We start from the raw sequence: 20,976 nt of genomic DNA, 5'->3' as shown, positions 1-20,976 counted from the left end.
CTATGCTCGGTGCACACATGGGACACGCTAAGTCAGTGTGTACAAGTTCTAGGGGCTTCTGAGCTTTACTTTCTGGCTCCCTATTCCTTGTCTGGGTGAATTTTCCCTGTGTGCATATCTCACAAAACGCTGGTTTTAACGCATTGCCCTTTATCTCCATGCCCTTCACTACACCTTGTAACTTTTGTACAGCTTTGTAGTTACAATGACCAAAAATCTTGTGCCAAGTTTGCACATCATGACATACACATTGTTTATGAGAACGTACAGAAAATCCAAGGCAACTCTTCTTGTGCATAAAAAGCCTTTAATCGAAGAGGCTTACATGATAAAAAGCTCCAACATGTTTCGGCCAGAGCGTGGCCTTCATCAGGGAGGACCCTGATGAAAAGCAGCATCTTCATCTTTTCTATTGCTGGTGTGCTTCTTGGTGGAGCCTCGGCCTGGCTTCACACAGGTCTTCATCACGTTGTCTGCAGAGTCTGATGGTTTGATCTTCTCCGCCTCTTCATAGATCCATAGCCTTCTCTTGATGTCTGTGAATGTGACTTTATCTTCATTATGTGTTACATGCGCGGCTAGCGGCTTGAAGGAATCTGGTAGGCCATTTAACATCATGGCTATGGTTAGTCCATCATTCAGTCTCACCCGCATCTCTCAGTGCAGTAATGAGGTTCTCTGCTCTTATCATATAGTCAGTTACACTCTTGTTTTCTGTCATGCTTAGCTTAGTCAACGATGAGTATAGGTTTATTATTCTGGGCTTGCTTTTACTTGAATAATGTTCTCTCAGTATTTTGAGGGCTTTCCTGCCGTCATCAGCTCCATCATGTCTGATCAGCAACAGGCTCTTATCATCTAACAGTCTAATCAACTCTGCATAACAATCCGCATTCTTCATGGTATCTTGGGTTAGCTGATCTGCGTTGGCATCAACTGCGGGCTCATTCAGAATTGTCCCTTTTAGCTTACGAATGTGCAAGTGGCCCAGGAATCTTGTTTCCCATAGTTCATACTTGTCTTCAGAACCGTCGAATAAAACATAGACATAGAAAGAGCCTCTGTATGTCTGTGTTTAGTACCGTAGTACAGGAAGTAAGGGCGCACTTATAGATCAATAGTTAACATTTATTATTATTATTATTATTATCAGTTGTGGTAGTTGTAGTGATACATTTTTAAGAAATTAAAAATAAAAAAAATAATATTCAAAATTAAATTAGGCCACAAGAAAATCATCACATTACGGAAAAAAAAATTAAAAGATATAAGTAACTTTCTATTCGTGGCTCCTGGGTGTCAAACGGTTAAATAAAGTAGTGCGTTATCAGTGCGGTAATCACAGAAACTGAGTTGAGGTGCGAATGACGCTCCGCTCCGCGGCTCCGTTCCGGGTGTTGTATCCTTCCGCGCCGTTCCGGGGCTCCATGGCGGCTCTTCTCTCTCTGTTGCCTCCTGCTCGGCAGGAAGTTGTTCGAAAAACCTACTGAATGTACTGCTAAAATGGATTAAAGTCCACAGCGTGTTCATATTGTTGTTGTTTCAGCGGTAGACGACTATTTTGAAGATGTCCAGCACGGCGAGGACCGGAGACATCATCCACCTGAACGTCGGAGGCAAGCGGTGAGGCGCCACAGGATGTTTGGGGAGTGTCGGCTAACGAGCCCCAACTCCACCGGCGAAGAGACGCCCATTATCGGACACGTCCCCGTTTTGTCTTGACTCTTACCTGTTCTCGTAACTTTTTGACCACAGTCCTCTTTGTGTAAAAGCGTCTGTATGTTTGCCAGTGTTTATAAGATACACATTTGCTCTATAGGACCAGGCGGTTTGACTTCAACTCAGACTGACCCAAATTGGAAAGCCGCGACCGCGTTAGCTAGCGCCGAGCGAGTCATTGTTTTTCTCCGGTGCTAAATCTAACACCAGTCACGTCTGTGTTAATTCTACATCCCACCTGGTCCCTTTTCGCAGGAGGCATTTATGAAAGAAAGTGAGAAGTGAGGGCGAGTAAATTAAAGTCCAGAGTAAAACAACCGCCCCGCTTTGTATGATGACGAGCTCAATGTCCGAAGATGGAATTGCTGTGTGGATGCAGAGATTCGAGGCGTTGGAGTTGGAGTTTGTGAAACAAAACAAACAAACAAAAAACAGGGGTTTTCTCACATTAATCGAGAACAATCAAACCAAAGATTGTTTGTGGTTTTTAGTGACTGCTGGGTTATATGAAAAGTAACATTACACCGAAGCCGAAGAGAGAAACGGTGTCCGATAATGGAAGTTAGGCAGACGGTCATGTAGATTGCAGCGGCACAACTGTTAGCATTCGACTTGTTAGCATTATATGCACTGGCCTCTTACTTTCTAATTTCAAATGATCTTATGTTAGCTTATTATTGAAACCTGTCCTTTGGGACCGTAAACTACATCTATCTGACACAGCTATTTTGTAAGACACTTTCCATCAGCGAAGTTATCGTTACCCACCTAGCTAGGCAACGTTACATGGCTAATATCTTCCTGTTGTCCCAACTAGATAATGTGGGTTTGTTTTCAGGTTCAGCACCTCCCGGCAGACGCTCACATGGGTTCCTGACTCCTTTTTCTCCAGGTTGGTGGAACACAGAACCAACAACACACACACACACACACACACACACACACACACACACACACACACACACACACATCCCTTTCTCTGTATGAACTGAACTTCACAGCAGTCTTTATTTATTGTCACATTCATAAACCCACATATAAACTTAACTGTTGCCACTCAAATTAAGACCTTTTACGAGTCTGTTCCATCCAATTAAACAAAATAACAAACAAACTGAATGTATTGAATGTGTGCACGCCAAAATGAATTGAAGAGTGGCTCCTCAGGATTTGCTTCAGGTGTGAAGAAAAGTTTTTTTTCAGCACAGAGTCCATGTAAAGTGGTGTTACACATAAACAAACATTAGCACAAACAATGGATGAAAAAATATTTCAGAGGTGGAACATGATTGAAAACGGTTTCAGAGCCACTGGGTGCTGTAATCTCTGGCCCATTGATTTGAATGGGCTTGTCTGCTGTATCCACTGTGTTGCCATGTTTCAGTCATAATAATAACCCCTGGACTTCGGTTTGTTTCTGTTTCTGTCTCTAGTCTTCTGAGCGGTCGCATCTCAACGCTGAAAGATGAAACTGGAGCTGTAAGTATTGTGTGTGAGTGTATGCGTGCATGTCCGTGTGTGTGTGTGTGTGTGTGTGTGTCTGTGTGTCTGTCTGTCTGTCTGTCTGTCTTTTAACCCCTCCTGTCCCTCCTCTCTCTGTAGATCTTCATTGACAGAGACCCCTCTCTCTTCGCCTCCATCCTCAACTTCCTGCGGACCAAAGAGCTGCACCCCCGTTCGGTCAATGTGCACATGCTCATGCACGAGGCTGAGTTCTACGGCATCGCGCCGCTCGGTGAGACGCAGACACATGGCCAGTGAAAATGATGTGTGTCACCAGTGTGTGATAACCAGATTGTGATGCTGTAAGGTCAAATGAAGAAGAAATCAGCTCTACAGCAGCTGCTCCAGATCTTTTCTCATTCAGATGCATCATGTCTGTTTGATTCTGTGGGCCTGAGTCATTACTGTCACATGCACTGTTGTTTTTAATCCTCACTCTGCTGTGTGTGTGTGTGTGTGTGTGCATGTGTGTGTCTCAGTGCGGAAGCTGCAGCTGTGTGACGAGCTGGACAGATCGTCCTGTGGAAACGTGCTGTTCAATGGCTACCTGCCTCCTCCAGGTATTAACTCCACCCTCCTCCATTTGCATCACCCTGTCAGTCAAACACACCTCAAGGTCGCAGGCTGGACATGAATATAAAAATTTTATGCTAAACAACACAGACGTCTTTGAACAATTTCTTGGTCGGCTGGGTTCAGTCCAGATGTGGAAGTGCCGTGAGACGCAGCAATATGCAGCGACAGCTTCAGTATTGGCTCTGTTTTCTCTGCATGCTGCGGGAGATTTTCACTATAAAGCAAACTGAAAATACTGAGCAGGAGGTCAAAAACCTGCATCAGTGCTGGCCAACAACTTGGATTTTCCTGCTGCTTATCTGGAGTTTCCCCATGAACTTCACCAACAGTTTGATGAAATTTCAAAATCTGCCCATCTGCTCTATTTGTTAGAAACCGTATCAGTGATGTTTCTCAACCTGCAGTCTGCATGGTTTCTGACTGACAGCTCTTCACTGAAAAGACACAGTCTCTGGCAGAGCGTTATGGTTACTGCTACAACAAATGAAGTAGCAACAGGACAGTCTAGACCACACATAGGCAAAATAAGGCTTGGGGGCCAGATCCAGCCCATGAGACAGTTTAATCCGTCCCTCGGACGTAAATCATGATTTTAGCATGTCTGGAATCCAATTAAGGCTGGAATCCAACCCCCTGCCAAATTTACATTTGTACAGGAAAACGAACTCTCAGGAGTATTTGACAAAGCTGCTGTGCACCCGCAGTCCTGTAGGTGGCAGTGTCAGATATGAATTGGGTTGAGCTTGTCATGGTTGGCACTGTACCAAGCTCCCGCTTGTGTGAATCTCCACTTCATGGTGCATCTGCGTTCGGTTTGAACCCGACGTTAGACGTGTGAGGACGAACCAGCAGCCTCATGGTCTCTTCCTGTGTGTCAGTGTACCCGGCAAAGCGGCGCAACCGGCACAGCGTGGCCGGCTCCCAGTTCACCGCCGGCCGCCTCGTCCCTGCAGAGCGAGCCCCGGTCAGACGTAGTAACACCATGCCTCCCAACCTGGGGAATTCTGGGATGCTGGGCAGAGCCATCACCGAGGAGAGGGCAAGTGGGGGTGAGGACACACACACACACACACACACACACAGGGGATTTAGAAAGCATAAGACCATGGGACCTAAAACATCAACAGTTTTGAGTGTAACTGTTTTTTGTTGTTTTTTTTTTAAGCCACTGCAGGGCTCCCTAATGTGTGTGTCAGAGCTGTTGTTATAGTTTTTTTTTTTTCATTAATTTCTATTTTTATTTCATATTTTTTAATTTGTGTTTTCAGTTCAGTGTAGTTTCCAGAGTGTGTTTGCTGGCCTCAGTTGAGTTTTTCTCGTCTGAAAATGTTTAGTTTGAGTTGGGTTGTACTTCCTTTCAGTGTCAGCGGGAGTTAGTTGTCAGTCGTGTCTAAATAAATATCAGCACCAGCGCAAACTCACACACACATCTGACCAAACTGACCAGCAGCAAAAATAAACACATTTCCTCTAATATTTAAATTTTTCTTTTATTTCAGTTAGTTTTGTATGAACACAGTATCATTTCAGTTTTTTTAGTTTTTGTCAGCCATTTTTTTTTCAGTTACATAAAATGTATTTCTCACACCTAGTTTTAGGTTTTAGTTTAGTTTTAGTTAACTATAATAATTTTGGTGTGTGTGTATGCGTGTGTGTGTGCTTGAGCAGGCCAGTCGTCGGACCCCGGCATGGTGCGGATCATCTGTGGTCATCATAACTGGATCGCTGTGGCCTACGCTCAGTTTGTCGTCTGCTACAGGTTTGCTTCACTAATTAAAATGTTTTCTGAAACAGAAACTTGTTTCATTGAGCTGGGGCTGAGCGAGAAAATCACATGCTGATGTTATGACGACTATTGGTGCTTTCACAAATCGCTGTACTGGAAAAGAACAAGGAAAAGATGAGTCTTGGAAATCTCAGACGATACCTGGTCTCATATCACGACATCAATATAATATCAGTATGGTGCCCGCCCTACATTCAACTCTCTTTTTAAAGTTTGTTTTCTTCTTCTTTCCTCTGAGATTTCATTGTTGGCGCTTTTGTATCTGTAAGCAAACTGACATATTGATTAAGATAAAATAATAAGTTACAGTTCTTGCTGTTGTTACTGTTCATAGAGACAAAAAAAGGCATGTGATCATCAACATCTGTGGTTTCTCTCTCTTTCTCTCTCTCTCTCTCTCTTTCTCTCTCTCTCCCCCTCTCTCTCTTTCTCTCAGAGTGAAGGAGTCCACCGGGTGGCAGCAGGTCTTCACCTCCCCTCGTCTCGACTGGGTAATCGACAGAGTCGCCTTGAACGCCAAGGTGATGGGCGGTTCGCTGGGAGACAACGACAAGATGGTCGCTGTTGCCTCGGTAACGGAGATCATCCTGTGGGCCATCTGCCCTGATGGCAACGGCAACGAGATTGGTGAGTTTGGTGTGGCAAGATTGGCAAAAATATGGAAAATTAATGTGATAAATTCCAGGTTTTAAAATGTTATGGGCTTAAAGAAATATGGGCGTACCTGGAATGGAGCTGATAAGGCAGTAGAAGTGTGTTATCAGCACAGTGTGTGTGTGTGTGTGTGTGTGTGTGTGTGTGTGTGTGTGTGTGTGTGTGTGTGTGTGTGTGTTTGTGTGTATATATGGGTGTGTGTGTGTGCTTAATAACTATATCAGATTATACCATGTCAGAGCATGATCTAATGAAGACCGTGTTCAGAAATACAGTGGTTGAGCTATTTTCAGGGCAGCTGTATACATGTTCTTAAACCGTAATAATCTTTATCCATAAAGCTTAGACAAGGGACAATATTCTTCTCAGATCAGCTGTGGAATTGGCTTGTTAGAATATAAACAGTTTAAAAATGTCATGGCAAAACTACAAATATTATAAATTATATTACCATCTAGGTTGTTGAATTTCACTATGTTGGCCCATTCCTGGTGCAGTTTTTATATAAAATCTTTTAATTGATAACACACCTCTAGCACTACACATGAAATAAAAGTAGAATATTTGACTAGTAGAAATGAGGATAGGAATGAACAAAAATGATCAGGAAAAATAAATCAAGACCATGCTCAGGTTTGGTTGGTTTGTTTCTCTGAGATGCCACCGAGGTTGTTTTAACATTGGAAGAGGCTGTTGCTCTCAGAGATTAGGACCTTTAAAAAAACACTTCTAAAAAGTGCCAGCCTTTTTTTTCTCTTGTTGAAATAAGTTCAGTTTTTCAGAAAGATGATGGGACAGGTCGATCGGGCCAGAGCTACATCAAAGAGGAGTGAAATCTGATTGGCTGATGACTGTGCAGAGTTCAGCTGCAGTTCAAAAGTGACAGCAGCTTCCTGTTGTCCTTGCAGGCGTGTTCAGTCTGAACGTACCGGTGGAGGCTCTCTTCTTCGTTGGTAACCAGCTGATTGCCACCAGCCACACGGGAAAGGTCGGGGTGTGGAATGCTGTCACCAAACACTGGCAGGTAGGCGGAGCCAAGGCTGGCGGGACGCGATGGCCTGAATGTCGCTGAGGTTGTCTGTCAATCAAAACATGTCTTTGAGCAACAAGCTGAACCCTCAACCTGCTGCAGGACACTGAGACCTGCTTTAAAACAAAACTTTATTTATCCCGTAGGGGCATGTCAACCACATGATAAAAAAAAATGTGTTATGGGCAGTGAATAACATTTGTCATGTCAAAATCAGTAAACCAAACCAAGAGACCGAAAGTCAGGATGGCAGGCAGTTAAGTTCAGCTCCATCTGAAGAAAGTCACTGCAGCAGGAGCACACGGCACTGGATTTTCACTGTCACAGTAACCCTGTGCTGAAATGATTACCTGATTAATCAATAAGTTGATCAATAGATCTCATCTAAGAAGCTTCTTCAGTTCCTCAGAGCTGAAGAAGCTTCAGGCGAAACGTCTGAAGCTTTGTTTCAAGCTTCTGAAGCTTGAAACGTCTCCACACACACCTTCAATAAGATCACAAAGATGCTGAGATTGTCGTCCTTTTCTCTGTCCATATCAATATAAAATGAATACGTTGGGGGTTTAATTTTTAAAAATTTTTTTTTAAATTGGGTTGCTGCTCAGACTAAAGGTCTAAATGTACTCAGTGATTGATTGATGCATGTAATTTGATGCTCCTATTGTGCACTGCAGGCATCAGATTTGAAATGCCAGCAACCGCAGAAGCAGCAGCATTTTCTATGAAACACTTCATAATACAGCAGTATTAGGTGATATTCTTCTTCTTCTTCTTCTTGTCATCATCATTGTATGTAGTAGTATGATCCCTTTTGCAAGAAATGACAGTCAGTTAGCTCAGTTCAGTGAGCAGAGTATCAGCTCAAACAGTTTGTTCACTCCAGCTTTGATTAAAAGATTAGCACCCTGTTTTCAGCACGACCTACAATCAAATAAATCAAACAGGCCAGCAAGAAGACACACACTGCCCCCTAGTGACAATAGCTGGCAATAGCAGCATTAATGGGTGTAAGATCCCTAAAACAACAATTTCAGCTAAATGCACTGAAACTGATTCAGTTAAATAAGTACATGGAGATGCAGCATCTTCACTGACAGATTTACAGGTGCAGGTGTGCTTGTAGGCTGGGAGCACACACACACTCACACACACAGTCTAGCAGAAGCTCAGGTGTGCTCTCTGGTGTGTCTGCAGAACCAGGACGTGGTTCCGATCAACAGCTGTGACACGGCCGGCTCCTTCCTCATCCTGGGCTGTAATAATGGATCCATCTACTACATAGGTGAGACCTCCTGCTGGTTCACTTCTCTTCTGGATCACAGACCTGTTGTTACTGTGTGAATGTGTCTGTGCACCGCTGCTGTAATTCACAGCTGTGTTTAGTCGTCTTATCCTTCCGTCACTCTGCTCTTCATTTCTGATTGGGATTTATTGATTTTTACATATTTCAATGTTCAGTATTCAAGGGGAAATAAAAGGTCAACAGTAGAAGCCAAATAGAAAGCTGGGAACCTGAAGATTAATTTGAGTTGCTGCTTAGCTCTGTGTTTCAAGTTATTCTAGTCATAAATCTGTAATAATCATTGTGTTTTGGTTAGGTGCCTTGTTATTACAATTTTTTTTTCATTTATTTAGAGTGTATAAGGTTTAGAGCATTATGATGGAAAGATATGAAACCATTCCCATGTTCAGTTATGTTATAAGTTGTTGCAGCAACTTTTGAATTGCATAGATTTGATGCAAAATGTAACCATTTTTGTGCACTCAAATGAATCAAAATGGTTGAAAATCCACCTAAAATCCCACATTAGGACACCAAGACCTTGAGGAACACCACAAAGAATTCATGCTGTGATTTGGTGTCAAAAACTTTTGATGTCTGGAGATTTCTGTAAGAACTGGATTGTTCAGCAATTGGATGTTGAGCGTCCTGTTGTGTAAATGTGTCAGAAACTGGCTCTTATTGTCAGTCCAGCTGGAGAAGCAGAGCTCCTCTGAACGGCCTCGCTCTCTAGTTTGTGGCTGTAAAGTCTAATGAGGCTGTGATTCTCCTAGAGGTCATTTTATACAGTGATGTCAGTGAAACGGCTGCTATGGGGGCTAACATCATCACACATGAATCAAATGTGGCTCACTGAATCCACAGTCTCAGCTTTCCAGTCAAAGCCAACTGATGCAGCTCCAAGACTGTTTAGGCCCCAGTCTGCACAAACACACCATTTTACAACAGGCCACAAGAACACATGTGGACTGCAGGGTTTGTGGCCCAAACTGCTACTGAAGCCATTGTCATTCAGACATCTGGAGGTCAGAGGTCAAGGGACCCCGCAGAAAATCACCATGCTAGTTTTTCTTTCACCAAAATTGCATAGAGTACAATCTGACCATCTCCTCTCTACAGACGCCATGTTAACTGCTTCCTTTGTGTCCAGATGTGCAGAAGTTTCCTCTGAGGATGAAGGACAACGACCTGCTGGTGACGGAGCTGTACAGAGACCCGACAGAGGACGCCATCACTGCCCTGAGCGTCTACCTCACCCCTAAAACCAGTACTGACACCACTACTCTTCGTACTGCTTAGAACATCAGTGCACCAGTCACAACACAGATTGATTGATGCCCTCTTCTCCCTCAAACTCAGAACTTAGTTTGACTGGCATTACCACTGCTGCCACCAAAACTGTCAGCTGACATGTTGTCTGTGTCCTCAGGCGACAGCGGCAACTGGATAGAGATAGCGTACGGGACGAGCTCAGGGACGGTGCGGGTCATCGTCCAGCACCCAGAGACCGTCGGCTCGGGACCACAGCTCTTCCAGACCTTCTCCGTTCACCGCAGCCCGGTTACAAAGATCATGCTGTCCGAGAAACACCTCATATCAGGTACAGACACCAGCACCCAAAAAAGTGAAAATTTAAAGTATAAATATATTTTTATGATGGGAATGGAGAAAAGGCAGATTGTCGTTGTGATCATAGTGAAGCTGACATTAGACGGTGGTGGGTGATTTTTATTGGAGTAACAAAAATATAATAATTTTTCTGTCGGTAATTTTTAGCTAAAACTGAACTGAACTAATCTTTTCAGCACTAGTTGATAAACACTCCAGTTGAGAAACCGAAAGAACGTGTGGGAGTGCATTTGATCCGCTGTGCAGTGTTAAGCAGGCATGTTTTAAATTTGCTGTGTGTGTGACTGTCAGTGTGCGCGGACAACAACCACGTGCGCACGTGGACGGTGACCCGCTTCAGGGGGATGATCTCCACCCAGCCGGGCTCCACCCCCCTCACCTCCTTTAAGATCCTGTCCCTGGATGACGTGGACGGACACGGAGGCTGCAGCGCCGGCACAGAGATCGGTACGGTGACGGCACCTCCAGCTGTCTTCATTCTGCTCTGCTGTGTTTTCCACATTTACTGTTTGAGGGTGCGTCGCACAGCAGGCCAAGCTGGTGGGGAAATCCATCTCTGAACAGCCCTGCTGAGGTTTCTGATATTTTCACTCAGGTCTTGAAAATCCTGTAAAATTTGAGTGTTTGAGAAAAACAAAAGTCAAGCCATGAATGTTTTTGATAATCAGTGGGCTGCTTGATTTCAGAAAATGTCCATTTTCTGTTTGTTTTTTTTTTGTCAAGCAAGGTAAAATATCTGCTGCCAGCGAGATGAGAGAATCCCACTTGTTTTCAGTGCAGTTTCACTTGATTCAGGATTTTTTTCTGGGAACAAATACAAATATGTTGAAACAAGGCAGAATAAAGCAGATGGGCCACTAGGATCAAGAAAATTCTGGAAACAAAGTTCATTAGCGTTGGAAACAAGCAGAACTCCATCGAACTCCTAAACATGGCAGCTTGAGGTCCTTTAATTTGACCTAGCAAGACCTTGAAAGTCATTGAAAGGTCTTTGAAATGGATAGTGAGGGGGAGAGCTAGGGCTGAAGGTCAGAGGTCAGAAACAGTAGTAACTGTGTATGTGTGTGTGTGTGTGTGTGTGTTGTCAGGGCCGTATGGAGAGAGAGACGAGCAGCAGGTTTTTATCCAGAGAGTCGTACCAGACACGGACAAACTCTACGTCAGACTGTCCTCCAATGGGAAGAGGTGAGAGAGCGAGAAAGAGAGAGAGAGGAAGCATGTGTGTTCATGTGTGTTTAAAAACAATAATTTAAATAATAAGTCATGGCATAGCAATAATTTGCAATAATGAAATAAAGTAAAAACCTGTAGTTGAGCATTTCTTTGCTGCACTGTTGTGAGTATGCGAGAGGCTGTTATTAAGCCCTGTATTCTGTGTGTGTGTGTGTGTGTGTGTGTGTGTGTGTGTGTGTGTGTGTGTGTGTGTGTGTGTGTGTGTGTGTCAGAGTGTGTGAGGTACGTTCAGTGGACGGCACATCCATCACAGCCTTCGTGGTCCACGAGTGTGAGGGCTCCAGCCGCATCGGCTCGCGGCCCCGCCGCTACCTGTTCAGCGGCCACAGCAACGGCAGCATCCAAATGTGGGACCTGACCACCGCCATGGAGATCGCCGGCAAGGTCGACATCAAAGGTCTGACAAATACAGAAAAAACTAATCGAGATTAAAAAAAACAAGAAGGCTAAAAAGCAGTGAAAATAAAGTAGCGTGTGCTGTCATTGGTTGCTGATGTGTGATGCGAGCTATGTGATTTGCCGTCGCTCCCGTCACCGTCTGATTCGTGGTGTTGTTGGTTCTGTCCCAGCGCTGGGCGGGCCGACAGAGGAGGAGCTGCTGGAGCTGCTGGACCAGTGTGACCTCGCTCTGACCAGGACGCCCGACAGCACACCAAGAGCCTCCACGTGCAGGTACACACACACACACACACACACACACACAATAAAACAGAAGGTAAATAAAACACATTCAACAGATTAAATGAAACGGGTAAAAGTGAGCCTTAATTTAAGCCTGCCAGTGATTTTTCTGTACCAGCCACACATTTCTTTGTTGCAGCCTGTTGGTAAACGCCAGCTCAAACTATTCAGATTGAAATTTACAGCCTCAGTTTAGCCCAGAGTTGTCATAGTTTTTTTTTATTTTCCATTAGTTTTCATTTTTATATAGTTTTTCATTTTTGTTCTCAGTTCAGTTTACAGGGTTTCCGCGGGGTCTTAAAAAGTCTAAAAAAGTCTTAAATTAGAAAATCAAATTTTAAGGCCTTAAAAAGACTTAAATCACTGAATTTACGTCTTAAATAATTTTAAGCAGGTCTTAATTTTCAGAAATTGGTAAAGCTACCGCAAATGCTAAATGAAAAGCTCCCGAAACAATTCATTACTATATTCATAGATATATATATCTGTGACTATATTGTGACTACAACGATAGTAACGCGATAGCTCTTTGGATCAATGTGCTATCGCGTTACTAATAACGCGATCGCTCATTTGATGCAATTTATCCATGCATCCAATGAGCTATCGCGTTATTAGTAAGTCCCTTTCGACATTTTCGGAAACAGAAGAAGAAATATAAACGAGGGAAAAAGACGTCGAATGTTGCAGTGGTGGGGAAATGTAAGTTCAGCGAGGCCTGGCTGGAAAAGGACGAATTCAAACCGTGGTTGAAACAGGTTCCAGAACGTGACTGTAAGGCGTTCTGCAGCGTGTGTAAAAAACTAATACAACTGGGAACATTGGGGATACGGGCGCTGGAATCGCACGCTAAAACACACACACACACACACACAGTCAATTGTACAGTCAATCAGTCGTTACTGTTGTTCATGCAGTCATTCCCCCCCTCCCCCCGAGATGTTAATAAAGGAATTTTGTGACTCTGCATTATTTATGTTTTTTATGTTGTGACATAGGTATTAAATTTCATTCATAATGGTCTTAAAAAGGTCTTAAAAAGTCTTACATTTTAGCCGGTGAAACCTGCAGAAACCCTGAGTTTAGTTTCACTTTGATTCCCAGAGTGGGTTTACTGGTCTCAGTCGAGTTTTTCTTGTTTAAAATGTTTGAATTTGAGTTTTTCATAGTGTCAGTCAGTTTTTTTTTATTCTAATCTAATCTAATCGACCTCCCGGTCTCAGTAAATATCAGCACCATCACCTCGTCATACTGGTTGTGTGAGCATATCTGACCAAATTGACCAACAGCAAAACTAAACATGTTTTTTTCTAATTTTTTTTTATTTGTTGGTTTTGTGAGAACTCAATATTGTTTCGTTTCATTTAGTTTTTTCTAAAGTCTAGTTTTTATTTTTATTTCAGTTAAACCAAAATGTTTTTTCACACGAGTGTTAGTTATTAGATTAGTTTAAGTGATCTACAATAATCTTAATTTAGACCAGAATAAGCTGTCAAATTGCTACGTTGTGTCCAGCCCCCCTTGTGTTTCCTGATCTTTATGTTCAGGTGGTGGGCAGAACCAGCCACTTTGTTAACATCGTCCAGCTGTTCAGACACAAGGCTACACTGCTGAGCTGAAGTATCACCAGAACAAATCACCATCACTTGTAGCTGATGGCAAAACAGGTTGAGGGCTAATGTGCGTTTATTTGATTGGCAGGTGAGGCCATTTATCAAAATGATAACCAATCAGAGTGAATGCTACCAAATGAAAGGGTCTGTCCAGAGACAGAGTCTGTCCTGTGTCCTTTGGCTTTTCTGTTAGACTGATAATAATTACACCACTGTCTTTAAAGAAAGGAGCAGCTGAAACGCTCCAATCTGTGGGACGTCCAGATGCACAGAGCTGCCTCGGCTGTTGGCTGATCTGAGGTCAGGTGATGTCTCCGTAATCTTCTGATGTATTGGCATTAAAGTGTCTTCACCCGTCTGTTCTCAGCCTTCACTCCCAGCTGAGTGAGAGCAGCAGGACTGAGCGTCTCCACAGCACCGGAGGAGGAAGAGGAGCTTCCATGTGCGGCAGCCTCCCTCGCCAGGCTCCGCCCCCGGTTCCCTTCACCAAACCTCACCGGGAGCCGAGCCTCTCGGCGGGACACGGAGCTGCTGGCCCCTGCATGGCACCTGCTGCCGTGGGCACCGCCTACAGCTTTAATCCTAATCCTGGTCTCAACCCCAGTCCCGGTCCGGCTCCAAGCCTCAGCCAGGCCGCTCTGGTTCACGCCGGCAGCCCCCGACCCGCCAGAACCCTGGACAGAGACAGAGAGAGGGAGGGGATGGCGTCGGTAAGGAGGGGCAGTTTCGTGGAACGTTGCCAGGAGCTGGCTAAGGGCTCAGAGGCAGCGGTGGGGGCGGGGTCAGAGAGCGTGAGGCGGAGCCTGGCAGTGTGTAGTGAGCTGGAGGCCAGGTTAGGCCTCCGAACGCCCACGACGTTCACCGTGTCGCCCGGTGGACGCCTCGCCACAGGAGCAGCTTTGTCATCATCATCATCGTCAGCATCGCCATCGGTGTCAAACCGCAGAGCAGCGCCAGTGCCCCCAGTAAGCCCCGCCCCCACTGTCTCTAGCCCAACCAGGTCGCAGATGCCTGTCTCGCCTCGACGTGGGACTGGGTCGTCTCCCACTGACGTCCCGCCTTCCCCTGACAGCCCGGCCAATCCAGACAGCCCTGCCGCCGGGCCGCCAACCAGCCCCAAACCTCCTATGAACGAGACCAGCTTCTGATTGGCTGGCAGGCTGAGCAGGTGTGTGACTGAGCGCGTGCGAAGAGAAGCACGCCATTGAAGTCAAAGCTGCAGTCTTCACTTCCTGCTGACGTCCAGCAGCAACCAACAGCTGAGTGTCGAGCTCTGTAATCCCACTTTTACAGCTTCAGTGTTTTTCTGTTTCCACTGAAGTGCTGATCTCCGGCACGCGGAGCAGCCCGCGGTCATCCTGCTGAGTCTGAGAGTCAGACATGACTTGAAAATGTAAAACCTGACAGGAGTTGCAGGACTGCAGCAGCTCTGGATCTGTGTTTTCCTGAGTTTGAAAAGATTTTATTATAATATTTTAATCTGACGATGGCTTCCTTTAGCCGCTGCGGCAGTGGTGAGATTGGTGGAAGAGCTAGTATTGAGTAGTCAATCGACCAACAATGAAATGGAGTTCGCTCAGTTGTCGACGTCACTGCTAAAATGTCAAACACTGAAAGTGGCTGCTGGTGTTTGGAAGATGCCTGCCATCTTCGTTTCCAGACGTCAAATTGAGTTAATTTGCATTCCTGATTGCCCTGTAAACAGACTGCAGGTCTGTCACTGGGCCTGTCTGTGTGCCACTGAGATGCTGTTAACGTCTGCTGCTCTACTGCTGAATATGAAGTCATAGACATGAAATTCCCACTCAACTTCACACTCCCAAGTGGTCCTTTTCCTGGTCCAAGGAGGATGACATAACATTTTAGATCAGCGTTGGCACATAAAACTCAGGAAGGTGTGAATGTGGAGAAAAAATGTTTGAACATCTTCCATACACTGTAAAGGAGATGTATAGTGTATTACAGTGACAGTGTATTAGGGCCACTGTAGGGGGAAAAACATGATGGAGCCGGGTGGGGGAGGGGGAGGGTCATGACCACTGTGTGTGCCGCGGCTGCAGCGAAGCTGCTGTGACATTTCGTTGCCAAACCTTTAACTGGCCGCAAGGCTTAATGGAACTCAGTCATCACAAACAAATGTGGGATCTGCAGTCAGATGCAGAATAAAACCTCCAGATTTCAGTCATGATAAAAGATCAGTTTCCCTGTTGTATTTTTCTGCAGCAAAACCAAAGTTGATGTAGAATTGATGCTGTTGGAGGCTGTAATTGATTTGGAAATAAGCGTCCTGTCTCTAAATGAAGAAGCTCTTGCTTGTTTGTTGTGAGTGGTAAATGTTTGAAGGTGTGTCGGTGCTGTTCTGTGATTGGCTGAGCGGCTGTAGCTAATGAAAACAGTGAAGATGAGCCCCTCTGCTGTGCTCTGTTGCACTTAAAAATTGTAGAAGTGCCTTCTGTCCTCTGAAGTGTTTGAATATCAGAAGCAGACAGCTGGACGTCACCATGATGCTGTAGACAGCTGAGACTTCCAGCAGAACTGACTTACATCACATTTCTATTCACAGGTTTAGTGAATTAATCAGATTCTGTCCGTTATGATTTCATTTTCTGCACTCTGCAGACAGTCATACAGTGGGGTGTAAAAGAACCAGTGTAGGGGGGAAAATGATGAACCTGGGAGGAAAAAAAATTCTATTACTTTTTGGTCAACAAACTACATAATGTTGACTCTGCCTCACTCTGCAGACACTGCTTCTGGCCGTGTGTCAGCTGATCACCTCAGCAACTTCTACTTTGACATGGGATTTAGTATCGGGCCAAGTCATTATATATCTATCTATATATATATATATATTTATATAGATATATCTATCTATATATATAGATATATAGATAGAGATATATATCTATATAGATATATATCGATATATGTCTCTATCTATATATATCTCTATCTATATATCTATATATATAGATATATATATACACACAGAGATATATAGATAGAGATATATATAATTTTATTTTATTTATTTGTTATTATTATTATTTTTTTTTTTCTTTTTTAAAAAGAAGGCCCAGGTAAATTAAACATTTGCCAAAAAACATCTGCTGTTCTGTGTTCCTGTCTGAACGCAGCCTTTCTGACCTGAATGCTGTTTGTTTTGCAAACACTGGCTGAATTTGGACTTGAATTCCTCGGTCACGCTCATATTTTCACTGTAATGCCGATCAGATCACTGTGGCTCTGCGCCGTTTCCTTTTCCAGCCGCGGCCTCCTTCACACATTCGATTCATCTTCTTTTTAGGTTTTTGAAAGTATCGCCAGTTTTCTCCTAGACGTAGCAGCTCAAAGCATTAAAAAAAAAAAGTGACGTGTCTGTGTGTCCATGTGTGGTGTTGTAGCTGACCTGTGATCTGTGGTGTGGGCGCTCAGAGAGACATACAGCAGGTAGAGCACACCTGGAGTCTGAAATTCCCAGCCGGTGGCCCAAAACCTATTGTTGTTCTCAAAAATAAATAAATGAATGAACATTCCCCTTCCCAACAGCTAACGTTAGTGACATTAGTTAGCTAGGCTACCGGCGCCGTTGGCAGCTGTAATAGCAGCTTTACACTTCACTGACACACTGAAGGCAACACGTAGGCTATTTCAGGTGGTCATGGTAACCGAGTGATGGAGGACAAGCAGAATCTGGGACTCAGGTCGGGTTCAGACACACACACAAAAAAAGCGAATGCCTGTCAGGTTGAGACAGAAATATGCGTCCCGACCCGCTCTCTCTCTCTCCTCCCTGTGGCAGCAGTCCTACCACTGTGTGTGTTTATTAATACATTAATCAAAATGCTGGTGTGCCACTAATATCGCTGACTGTGTTGACATGGACTTGAGTTTCCTGGTTCTAATCATGGTGTTGAAATATCCCGTTTTTGTGTTTGGACGTGTAAACATATCCTGATCTCTGAAACCCGGATATAAGCCCTTACCCCGATGTTGTTGGGTGCAGGTCTCCGAGTTCTCACGTCTGTGGAAACTCACTCATGAGTTTCTAAATTATAAACGCTCAAGTGCCATGGTATTTCCCACGTTCCCTCGTCTCTTGAACACAGCGTCAGGCCAGGTTGCTCTCCAGGCTGCTGTATGTTTCTCTGCGCTCTTCATATTGTCCTTTTTTATTTTGGTCTTTTGTCCATTTCATTTTTTTCTGTTCTGATAAAAACATGAAATGTGTATTTAACCTCACAATTATGTTTTTCTGAGTCGCTGTATAAACTATTCAGGATGTGCCTGCTGAGGGTTTTTTTTTTTTCTTTTTTTGTGTGTGTGAAAATATTACCTGAATGCTGCCTGAGGTGTGTGTGTGTGTGTGTGTGTGTGTGTGTGAAAGAGAGAGCGAGAGATCAGATCTTTTGTATCACTGCTTTTCTAACCCAGTATTTGTAAGAAGAAAAAATACTAATAATAAATCAGTATTGCCTGCCAGCTTTGTTTTTTGTGTTTTTTCCTTTTCTGCAAATCAACTACACATCAAGACATTTTGTTCAAAAGCCTTTAATAACCACCCACACACACACCCACACACACCCACACACAGACTAGTGCAACAGCATTGATATTTACATCAAGAGAAACACACGACTGAGCAGACGTGGCCTCCTGAGCTTCGTCCTGACATCACAGCTTCTTGTAAGGCAGGGAGAGCTGACACTGCGCTGCGTTTTCACCTACACACTTCCACCGTAACATGAACTCAACACTCACTACAGCACAAATACCCAAGAGGACTTTTACTGTGGTGGCGGCTGCATCGGTACAGTGGTGATCCTGGACTCCCTGGTTGGTGGAGCTCAGTGTTTTGCCTCTGTAGGTGGCGCTCTCTTAAAGCCATCGCTGCTCGTGCCCAGTTCTTCTGTTTATTCCAAATGAACCAGAAACCACAGATGATGAATGGAGTGGAACGGCCTTTCCCATTCAAATTCACATAAACGAATTGTCGGCGCAGTCGCCTCAAAGTCTTTAACCTTTTGAAACCGGGATGGACGTCAAATTCCTGGTTTGTCTTGTTTTTCTGTTTCTCTAGGTAATAAGCAGTTTAGCAAAAAAACATAAAAAATGCAAAAAATAGGAAAAAGTTTCAAGAAAATGACCAGGAATTATCTTTTTTTAAAAAATACCTGAAAATTGCAGAGAAACATCAGGAAATGTTTATTTTTACAACAAAAAAAAGGAGAGCAAAACAGGAACCAGGAGAGGCTCGCTCTTTGCGAACGCTGTGCTAACCCTGTTGCTAACGTCACACTCCAGTCTCGGAGTGTTAGACCAGCAAGACCGTTCTGCTCCATCCCATCTGTTTAAAATAATAATTATATATATAAAGGAGAAGATCTATGAACTGGACACGGGCAGGATCCAGACGCCTGATGTCTACGAAATGTCAGATTCCTGCTTTCAGCGCTGCCGCTGTGTGCAGCGTCGTCTCAGAACACAACAGTAAAGTACTGACTGAAGAAAACTGTCTTCAACAGAATTAACATAAATATGCAGAAACAAAGAATTAAGATATGGTTTGCTGGGCGGCGTGCTGCCCCGTCGGGCGGCCACCTCTGTGTTGATGGGTCAATTCTGTCTTCAACGGAAGCACAAACTGAAAAATACTAAACTGAAATGAAAGCTGATTTTCTGTGTCACTGGCATTAAAAGCCACACATGAACAGAGTTTGGTAACTGCTCTGCCCCATGGTTGTTACCATAGCAACCAGGTGGTGATGTCACTATGAGAAATATACACATCTACACCTCCTGTATCACCTTTACATCGTGTCGTAATTGGTAATGTTTATTTTATAAAACTAACACGCACACACAAATCATACAGTCACACAAAAATATTTTTGCTTTTTTTTTTGTTAGAAAAATAAAATATAAATGTAAACTGCTTGACTTGAGAAAAACTCCCCCAGAGTTCAGCTTCAGTTTCCACGGATACGAAGAGTTCAGGTTCATTCAGCGCAAACAGGAGCAGTTTGAACGCCAGTCTGATATGCTGCTGATGGACTGATTGATTTCATATTGATTGTAGAAGGTACCAGTTGTATGAGGACCTGAACGGACTCGAATGAGACGTTTCCATCTGGTAACTTGTGACTGAGTGCAACATGTTTTATTATCACAGTGTTCATGTCCTGCTTTCAGTGAAGAGTTTTAGTTTTAGTCCGTTTCAGTTTCGTCCTCCCTGACAGGAGCGACGGCTCTGGAGGAGACGTTGAGTTGAAGGAGTTTGGGGGCTCGCTGGCATGAAAAGAGTCAAATTTAACACAAATTTCATAACAAATTTTGGTTAAACCCTGATGTAAGAAACTAACTTATGGAAAACTTGGAAACTCATGTAGAATGAAAACTCTGGAGAGTTTGACTGAGTGTGTGTGTATGTGTGCGTGTGTGAGGGCCGAGCAGAGCTGGACGGAGGGGCCGAGGCGGACGGCGTGGCGTTCAGGTTCAGGTTCAGGCCTTGGCGTCCAGCATCTCCAGCAGCAGTTTGTGCAGCGGGATGCGGCGCTGCCGGTGCAGCCGCAGGAACGCCGCCACGGCCCGGTCGGCCGTCTGCCGCAGCAGAGGCAGGCTCATCAGCAGGCGACCCGCACGGTGCTGCTCCCCCCGCTGGGTCGCCTCGTACTCCTGCAGGGCCTCGTGCAGGCCGTCCTGAAACCTCTGGACCGAGTCAGCACAGTCCACCGGGTCAGCGTCTGAGAGAGAGACAGACAGAGAGAGAGAGACAGGGAGGTGAGGGGACGGTTCAGTAGGATGCATAAAAAGGTCAAGGTCAGCCACACACACACACACACAGGAGCATCATTTCCCATTGTCTGAAATATTGATGTGAGAGATGGTTCTGTCGCGTCCCTGAACGCCTCATTCCTCGCAGGCAGACTCAGCTCACAGTTTTTATAGATCTGCAAGAGTTTATCAATACGGCTTATTGATCTGAGGCACAGACAGTGGGAGACTGGCCAGACTTCAGCTGCAAGGCCTGATCAGCCTCCCATCATGCACTGCAGCAGCATCACCCAGCAGCGTGTCCATTAACACCATTAAAACCTCCAGGCCGCCCACACCCTGACGTCTGCTGCAGCGCCCCGTTAGCACTGTTAGCGCTCCTCATTGAAAACAAGTTGGACCGTTAGCCAGCGCTAGTGTCAAAAAATCTCCTCGTAAAAATTCAAATAATCTTGACGTGTTGAACCTCTGCAGCTCAGGTTGTGTTATGACAAGG

The 20,976-nt window shown here is 44.5% G+C and overlaps 2 protein-coding genes across 3 annotated transcripts in view; one reads left to right on the top strand and one right to left on the bottom strand.

Annotated features, from left to right (window-relative positions):
• Nucleotides 1–1,398: 1,398 nt before the first annotated feature.
• Nucleotides 1,399–16,547, top strand: shkbp1 (SH3KBP1 binding protein 1). Its single transcript, XM_030067361.1, has 17 exons — nt 1,399–1,623; nt 2,558–2,611; nt 3,153–3,198; nt 3,322–3,454; nt 3,702–3,782; nt 4,677–4,847; nt 5,467–5,557; nt 6,021–6,211; nt 7,147–7,262; nt 8,463–8,550; nt 9,701–9,817; nt 9,980–10,150; nt 10,471–10,626; nt 11,268–11,364; nt 11,625–11,809; nt 11,982–12,084; nt 14,074–16,547. Exons 1-17 carry the CDS (start codon nt 1,568–1,570, stop codon nt 14,852–14,854), a joined length of 2,637 nt encoding a protein of 878 aa, XP_029923221.1. The 5' UTR covers nt 1,399–1,567; the 3' UTR covers nt 14,855–16,547.
• A 2,348-nt stretch (nt 16,548–18,895) lies between these two features.
• The window catches only part of esrrd (estrogen-related receptor delta), a 9,866-nt gene continuing 7,785 nt past the window's right edge, over nt 18,896–20,976 (bottom strand). For both annotated transcript variants that reach the window (XM_030067375.1, XM_030067376.1), the window contains exon 8: nt 18,896–20,449. In XM_030067375.1, coding sequence (XP_029923235.1) covers nt 20,208–20,449 — 242 coding nt within the window. In that variant the 3' untranslated portion in view covers nt 18,896–20,207. The remainder of the gene's footprint in view (nt 20,450–20,976) is intronic.

The sequence above is a fragment of the Myripristis murdjan genome, chromosome 13 (genome assembly GCF_902150065.1).
Source record: "Myripristis murdjan chromosome 13, fMyrMur1.1, whole genome shotgun sequence".
NCBI classification, from domain to species: domain Eukaryota; kingdom Metazoa; phylum Chordata; class Actinopteri; order Holocentriformes; family Holocentridae; genus Myripristis; species Myripristis murdjan.
This window is presented reverse-complemented; position numbering and strand designations above follow the sequence as displayed.